The sequence below is a fragment of the Rattus rattus genome, chromosome 6 (genome assembly GCF_011064425.1).
Source record: "Rattus rattus isolate New Zealand chromosome 6, Rrattus_CSIRO_v1, whole genome shotgun sequence".
Classification (NCBI taxonomy): Eukaryota; Metazoa; Chordata; class Mammalia; order Rodentia; family Muridae; genus Rattus; species Rattus rattus.
The window spans coordinates 33,288,838-33,297,490 of record NC_046159.1 but is presented as its reverse complement, the minus strand read 5'-3'; the positions used below and the strand labels follow the sequence as shown (position 1 = coordinate 33,297,490).

Sequence of the window (8,653 nt, the reverse complement as noted above, 5' to 3'; positions counted from 1 at the left end):
AGGAACTGAAGGAGAGGCCGTGGAGAAAGAAACACTGCTTACCAGCTTGTTCCCTGTGGCTTGCTCAGCCAGCTTTCATCCACAACCCAGGCCACCTCTCCAAAGTTGAGACCTCCCTCTGCATCAATTAGCAATCAAGAAAATGCCCCACGGACATGCCCAGAGGCCAGTCTGGTGGAGGCCATTACTCAATTGAAGATCCCTTTCCCAAGTTGGTAAGAAAGAATAATCATCACAGTTTAGACTAAACAATATTAAAAATGCATATTTCGATTCTGTTTGACCATCCTGCTCAAAAGGGAAAACTAATTTACAGTATTAGAACTCAGGACAAAGATCACCTAGTTGAACATGAGGAGTGACTGACGATCAGCGGGGGTTGTGGTTTGTGTCGCTTAGATTTCTTTGCAAATCTAAGAAAATGAATATTTAATTAAGATACAATGCTAACTTAGTATAGCATTAGTTTTGTTTTGAGTGTTTTCTTAGAACATAAGTTATAGCTTAACCAACTGACTGATGGCCATGTGGGCAATTCTACCTCAGATATACAATATTGAGAAGGCCTTGACCCCTTCTCTCCAAACAGTGATACTTGGAGGCAGACAGCACACATTATCTTCTGAGACTAACCCTTCTAGGGGGTTTGTACTGACATTTGAGATTCTCCACACAGGGAAAGTGGAGGCAGGTGAGTCAGGAGTTCAAGGCTAGCCTTGGCTATATCACAAATAATTTCCCACAACAAACAAAACAAACAACAGCCCAATACACAAATAAAATATAATTCCCTAGACAGGGAAACATTGAGCAGGAGATCAGCATGTGTTGATTAATGATGAAAGCAGCTAATAGAAAAATGAAAGAACATTATTCTATTATCTACATTTTTGTAAACATTTGAAAAAATTTTTAAGGTGTGGTCTAGGCTAGTCTCAAAAGCCTGATTCTCATGCTTCATCCTCCAGCGTTTGCCTACTGGCACCTGTTAGAAAATCCTTTTAAAAATTTTTTTAAAAAGAAGGCATTTTTTCAAACACCTTCCTCAATAAATAGGATGATGGGCCACGCTATACTGGCAGGGACGTCCATAACAGCAGAGGAAGAAAAGTGCTGTTTGAAACGCAGTTTTAATTCTTGCAGCTCTTCTGGTTGTGAGCACTAACTCGGGCCTCTGGCGGTTCCTTCCTCTCTCCTCGCTCCAATGGTTCCTGCCGTTCCCCCTCCCGCAGCCGCAGTGGTTTAGCCCGGCTTCCCCCGGGGAAACCCCTTGGGCGGAGCGCGGCCCCCGCCGTGAGGCCATTTGGATCCCTCCGCGTCAGGGGTGGGCCGGGGACTTGTGGGCCGGGCACGAACTCCAGTCTCTGATTGGCCGCGGCAGGAGTAAACATCCGGAGAGGTGGGGCGGGGCCGGAAGTGGAAGAAGAAGGCGGCGGCTGAGTCGGTTCAGGAGGTTTTAGAGCCGGAGTCCAAGCTTCAGGTGCCATGGGTTGGGTGAAGGCGCCCTGAGGGGACTCGAGGCTGTGCATGGCGGGTGCTCGGGCCGCCGCCGCCGCCTCGGCGGGTTCCACTGCCTCTTCAGGCAGCCCGCCGCCTCAGGAGCCGGGGCTCTGGGAGCTGCTGGAGGAGTTCTCCCGGACTCAGTACCGTGCCAAGGACAGCGGCGGGAAGAGCGGCTCTAAGGTGAGCCCCAGAGGTGCAACGACCTGGAACTGGTCCCTGGCCTGAGTTACTGAGGGAAGACTGTGATTAGGGATGGGAGGAGAGCTGGAAGGAGACCTCCTTGTGAAGGCACAGGAGAGGAACTTATCCAGGATGTGGACTTGGAGAGTAAGGATCCAGCTTAACATCAAAGAGGAGGACCCAGGCTCTTTGTGGGTTTGGGGGTGGGGGGTGTTTTAGACAAGGGGTTTGGAGGTCAAGGGTCGGAGTTGTGGGCCAGGTGCAAAGGTTAGACAATAGGAACTAGAGAAGACTACTACTCTTCGTAAGCCTAGGAGGTGTTACCAACAGGTTAAAAAAAAAAAAAAAAAAAGGCAAACCCCTCAAGATCAGAGTAGGTGCCTGGAGTAATGTGGCATTATGGAGCCCAGAGAACAGCGGAGTGTGACACCTCCATATAAGGTGCCAGCATGACTTAGGCCCTTCCCTTTCCTTTCCTGTAGAGCAATAAGACAACCCACACTCCTTTCTGTTCCTTTTTATCAGAAAGAAGTCTCTGTCATTGTCCCCCCACCCCGGGAATTTCCCTCTGCCCTAATCACCAGGCCTGAGAAGAAAGCTTCTGGTGAAGCATACTCACCCCAGCACTGGTAGACCCTACCTTTTTCTCTTCCCAGTGTGACAGCTTTACCTATACTGGGCTATGAAACTGGCTTTGCCCCAGAGGTTACCTAGGGGCTGGGACATGCTATAGGGGAGCATCTTCTATTAATCTCTGAGGTAACTTAAGACAGATCAGTAATGATGTGGTGTTACCACACCAGATAACCAAGTACCTTTCAGATTATCCTTAGCATCATTTGGAGCTCTTGTTAAACACAAAGATTTCTGGACTTAGATTCTCTTTAATCACAATTTCTGGGGAGGCAGAAATTTGTTAACTTATCCAAACAAGGCCAGTCATACACTTCTGATCCTCCTGTCTCCACTTCTAGGGGATGGGGTTACAGGTGTTTACCCTCATGCTTGGTTTATATAGTACTGGAGACTGAACACAGGTTTTTATGCATGCCAGGCAAGCATTCTACCAGCTGACATACATCACCAATCTTGTGTTTTGAAGCATGGTCTTTTGTCTGTGGCTCTGGCTTGGCCTCACAGTCATTATCCCAGGATGAGTTGTAACTAATAATCCTCCTGCCTTAGCCTCCTAAGTACTACATACACCTGTGAGCTACCATGCTTGACTTCAAGGGGAATCTCTTGAGTGGTTATGGGAGGTGTATGTGATTTTGATGGATCTCACTTCCCTCTTAATGTCTGTGAAGATTAGAGTTTTACAAGTTAAACCTTGCTTTCACCACAATCAGTCTTAATACTGCTCCAGGCTTCATGATCCCTTGCAAGTCCTTCATGTGGTACAGGGTATAAGCTTTTCTTCCAGTGGGCTTTTCACTGAACTGTGAACAAAAGGATTAATTTTAGAGGGAGCCTTGCCTTCAGTTTTATAAGCAGATGGTATGTAAAGAGACAGCTGTCTGCAGCTTTTACTGATTTTGCTGACTAGAGCTTCTTTTTGTAGGAATTGTTGAGACATGATCTTGATATATATATCTCCAGACTGGCTTAGAACTCCTCATCCTCTTGCCTTAACATCCCACATACTAGGATTGTAGTTGTGCGCCATCCTGCCAGCTGACTGGACCTTCAAATACGAGTCTGGGGCTGTAGAACAGGAAAAAGTCATCTGGTGTTAAAGGAACATGATGTGTTAATGCTACAGTGGTAACCTAGAGCAAGAGTTACTGTTGCTTTGGTTTTTGGGACAAGGTTTTACTATGTAGCCCAGCCTAGCTGTGAATTCTTAACCCTACTGTTTCTGCCTTCAGCTGGGGTACATGTATGTACCACCACATCCACAAACAGTCTTTCATCCCATGGATGGTAGAATGTTTCCACACTGACTACACACAGTCTTACGTGCATCGTGGATGTTGGGTTTAGGTACCGTCTGAAGCTTACCACATGTGAGTTAACATGGACGAGCCTGTGGCCCAGCATCATGTCTCCTCCCAGCCTTGAGTGATAATGTCACTTACTCCCAGTGGCCTCTTCGTATCATGGGCCACTTAATGGCTCACGACCTCAGGACCCAAGAATTCTTTTCAGGCTCAAGTCTCCTTCTCTATGCAGGTTGAACTCATTGAGAAGAGATGTCTGGAGCTATTTGGCCGTGACTACTGTTTCAGCGTGATTCCAAATGTGAATGGTGATATCTGCGGCCACTACCCCCGCCACATCGTATTCCTGGAGTATGAGAGTTCTGAGAAAGAGAAAGACACGTGAGCATCCTGTGACTGTAGTGTGCATGTCCGGTAGACCTCAGAGGCTCATCCCCAGGGTCAGGAACCTGGGCAGGGCATGCTCACTTTCCCCAGGTGGGGCTAGTTCCTGGCATCTTTATTTACTTAAGGGTTGACTTTGATTGGCCAAGTGGTACAACTTAAGATGAGAAGTGGGGAGTCCCAGCCCTGGAGCTCTTCCGGCTGTCTGTCTGACTTTGTTGACCTAAGTCAACAGACATACTTCCACTCTCGGAACGACTTCAGTGCCATCTCGTTTGTCTTTAGTAGGTGTACTTAGAAGGAATGATGACATATCAAGATAGACTGCATTTTATTGAGGTAGGGTAGCCTGTAGCCTGAGTTGGCCATGTGCTCACTGCGTGACCAGAGAATGAATGATCTTTAACTTCTGCTGCTCCTGCCTCCGCTGCCTGTGTGCTGAGTTACGGGCTGAGCCACCATGCCCAGCTTTCAATACAGGCTTAGGAATGTTTCCCATGTGTATCTCTTCAGAACCTGCTTGTCCATTTTCTGACTCTGTAACTAAAGCTAGGCAAGTTATTCACTCATTCTTTGTCTTTAATTTTTCTTTGGTAGTTCCTGGCCTCCTCATAATTAAGGTTGGCAAGGACTAATTAAAATTCTAGAAAAGTGGCTTGTGCAGTTCCTGATGATAAATTGTGGTAATGCAAGCCTGATGTGTTTGTTGTAAGAATTAAAAATAAGAGCTACCATGTACACTGACGTGTGACCCAGGCTTTAGTGCTCCACATAAAGTAACAGTTCATAGCAGGGCAGACTTGAAACGCATGATACAGGAATATCTCATCAGGTAGTAAAGGTTGCGGTTCTTTGGCATGAATAATTCACAAATCTGAGGCCCCGTGATTGTTCCTAGTTCTTCCCTTAAGGTCCCTGCTTTCTGTCAGTCTTTAGGATGTTCCAGGAGCTGCTATATAATCTTCGTCCTGTAAGTGAGGGTAGTGGGTAAGCTCCTACTGCCCAAAGCAAAGCCATTGTCTCCCAAGACATTGGGGGAAGTGTGGGCTCCTGGGCTTTAGAGCTATGGATCAAAAGCTCAGCATAAGATGCCTAAGTAATTCATGTGTGTGGAAAGAGTTGAGAAGTGCTGCTGTAGGCAGACCTAGAGGATGGTTGATCCCTGGTGGGGAATCATGGCTTCCTGCCAAGAGGGCCTGTGCATCAGTGTTTCCCCAAAGTTCTCAGGGACGACTTTTGAATAGGCTTTTTCTTTCCTTTCTTTGCCCTGCTGTTTACTTCTTTCTCCTCATTCCCTTCACACTTTTCTTCTTTCCCTTTCCTTGCTTCCTCATATTTGGTTTGTTTTTGTTTTTTTGTTTGCTTTGAGACAAGGTTTCACGTTGTAGTTCTGACTGGCTTTATCAACTCACCTCAGCTTCCTGTGTGCTGAGATTACAGATGTGAACCACCATGCTCAACTCAGTGTAGCATTGATTTGCCAAGGAGTGTGGACTTGTGGAATGTGCATGGGTGTAGTGCGTTTCATCAGTAACACGTGTGCACAACAGAAGATGATAGACTCCAGGATCCCCTCTTGGACCTTCCAAAGCAGTTTCCACATTCTGCACTCTCAGACCTCCTTAGATTCCTTATATTCTATAGCCAGATGTGGAGAGAGATGTTTATAAGTAGATGAACAGCGTGGTCAGAGGCGTTTAAGACTGAAGCCTTTATTTCTTATGTGTGAAGGGATATCTAGAAGAGTGCTCATCTCTTGAAAAAAATTAGTAGATTACTTTCTGTGAAGATCCCAGAATGCTATCACATCTTCCCCAGGCATTTCTAGGGCTGAAGGGCTTTGCTTCATTACCTTCCTTAGTTCTTCTCTAACTTCCCTTCCAATGGTAGGGAAACTTAGCCTTTTATAGTCCTGTAAGCTACAGTCAGTCAGTCAGCCTGTAGCCATCTCTCACTTGCTCTCTCTCTGTCGCTTGCTACCAATATTGTCATCCATGTTACTAAGGCTGGCCTTGAACTCATGAACCTTCTGCTTACATAACCCAAGAGGTAGTTAGAAGTGTCCACCATGTCTTACCAAACCCCATACCCCCTTTTTATTCTCATGAGTGCTGTGTGGCACTTAACCTCTACCCTCTGATAGCATTCGTGTGAGTGAACCACCAAGGGATCTTGTTACTACAGAATCTGATTCACTACCTCAGAGGTGGGGCCAAGATTCAGGACTCTCTAATATGCTCTCAGTTATGGTTGGTTGCTTGTCCTGAAAGAAACATGTTTAGTGTTTATTCATTCTAGCATTAAAGAGAAGAATTTCTAGGGGTTGATAATAGCTCATTGCTAGAGTACTTGTTTTTAGCATATATGAAGCTCCTGGGTTAAGTCCTTAGCACTCTGTAAACTGGCCATTGAGGTACATGCTTGCCATCCCAGGAGAGAACTGACTACATCATTCTTAGCTACAAGGATAAGTCTGATACAAGCCTGGACTATGAGACCCTGTGTTGAGGGGGAAGAGGAGTGATTAATTGATTGCTCTCCGATTGTCATGAGTTAGGACTTCACAAACTTACCTGCATGTCACCTATGAAAAATATAGTATCACCTGTATTCTGCAGAGAAAAAAGTTGAAGCCCAGAGAGGCAATTTCCCTTTACCAAAGAGCCAGTAAGCAGAATGATTCCCCTGTCCACTTGTCTGCCTTTTCTTTACTGTTACCTTGTCCATGAGGGTCTCACTCTCCAGGAAAAGAACACAATGCTACCTTATGTATGTTAGGAGCAGAATTTACGTCCTCATGAAGAGCAGTGCATATTCTCTCCCCCCCCTCCCCCGCTTCCTTTTTTCTTTTTTTTTTCCCAGACAGGGTTTTTCTGTACAGCCCTGGCTGTCCTAGAACTCTCTGTAGACAAGGTTGGCCTCAAATTAATAGATCTTCCTGCCTCTGCCTCCCAAGTGCTGAGATTAAAGGCATGCACCACCACCACTAGGCTCTCCCTTTTTCTTTTTGAGAGGGGATCTTGGCTGAGTTTTTTAGGCTGACCTTACACTCAGACTCCTCTTGCCTTAACATAGCTAGAATCTCAGGGAGGTGTCTGCATGCCCTGCTTTAGAGTTAGTAGTAAGTTTTCACTTCTTGCGTGGTCATTATATTATACTGAAGTGACATTAGTTGACAATGAGTATTTGTTGAAAGGAAAAGAATTTGGGTATAGTTGGATAGGAAGAAATATGACTGCATGCCTAAGTGTTCGTGAGACATGATTTAGACTGAGTTAAACAGGATGTAACTCAATTCAGAAAGTGGCTTGGTCTTATAAGAAACCTCCCCTATTCTGTTGAGGAGGGCCAGAGGGTTTGCTCTGAATGTTTGCTGAGCTGCCTCTGTGTGGTGGACCCCAAGCATCTCCCAGGTGAAGTCCCAGTGGTGAAGTCCTGGTGGGTGTAACTAAGCACTGGCAGTCTTCAAAGAGCCTGAGCAAGGGGAAAGTATTGGCGGGTTAGTAACTCACCCCGGAGACTGAGACAGGCTTGTTGTGAGTTCCAGGCCAGCCTGGGCCAGAGTGTGAAATGGTCTCCCCCCCCCCAATTCCCCCCACCACTACCAAAAAAAAAAAAAAAAAAAAAAAAATCCAGAGCTGGTGAGATGTCTGAGCAGGTGAACAGCAGTCCTGACCACCTGAACCCATGGTAAGAAGTGAGGTGGGGGTGAGCACTCAACATCTGTAACCCCAGAGCTCCAGTGACAAGATGGAGTGAAGACAGGATTCACCAGAAGCTCGATCATGCAGCATGGTGGCAAAAATGAGAGATCCGTCCTTACAGACAAGGCATTAGGTCCTCAGTTGTCCTTTGACCACCACGCACCATGATGTATGCCTCCGTGTTCATTCCTCCTCCTCCTCCCTTCCTCCCAATACAAATAGAATCTTTTTTAAAGGCTTTAAAAAAAAAATAAGCACGCCTGGTAGGTGGGTGGCGCTGGCGGCGGCAGTGGCAGAGGCGGCAGTGGCAGTACATGCCTTTAATCCCAACACTTGAGAGGTAGAGGCAGGTGGATCTCTTGAGTTTGAGGCCAACCTGGTCTACTGAGTTCCAGGACAGCCAGGGCTACACAGAGAGACCTTGTTGTGAAAAACCAAAGAAACAAACACCCAGCAATTAAAAACAAATCAAGCAAACAAACAAAGAAAACACCACCACCAACAGAAACAGAAAGTCCTGTTGCCTCATCAGTTCTGGTAAGCTTTCCTAAACCTGTTCAACATTCCTAATGCACACACCCACTCCTCCTGCCTCAGCCTCCAGAGTAGTAAGATTGTGGTCATTTATTACCCAACCATGCTTTAAAAATAGGGTTGTTTTTTTTTTTTTTTCACTTGATTAAATAGAATTTTACTTTCCCAAGTGGACAGCTGATTGGACCTGTTCATGTATCTTCACCAGCAACAGGGGAGTCTCCGCTCTGCATTTCTGGTGTCAGTTACTCAGGCTCTGTGCTCTGAAACCAGCTTGATAAATCTATTGCTAAGGACCTCCTGAAGGGCGTTGGGACCACTGAACCATGAGTCTTCAGTCTCTTGGAGACCGCAGCTGGAGTAATAAGCTCATGGTTGAGCATTTCCTTACAGTTTGTTGCAGTAGCA

General features: G+C 46.1%; 1 protein-coding gene across 6 annotated transcripts in view; it reads left to right on the top strand.

The window, feature by feature from the left end:
* Positions 1-1,405: 1,405 nt before the first annotated feature.
* The window catches only part of Mtmr14 (myotubularin related protein 14), a 42,768-nt gene continuing 35,520 nt past the window's right edge, over positions 1,406-8,653 (top strand). For 4 of the 6 annotated variants that reach the window (XM_032905958.1, XM_032905959.1, XM_032905957.1 and 1 more), the window contains exons 1-2: positions 1,406-1,683; positions 3,856-4,004. In XM_032905958.1, coding sequence (XP_032761849.1) covers positions 1,528-1,683; positions 3,856-4,004 — 305 coding nt within the window. In that variant the 5' untranslated portion in view covers positions 1,406-1,527. The other 2 variants (XM_032905962.1, XM_032905961.1) reach the window with 2 other exon arrangements.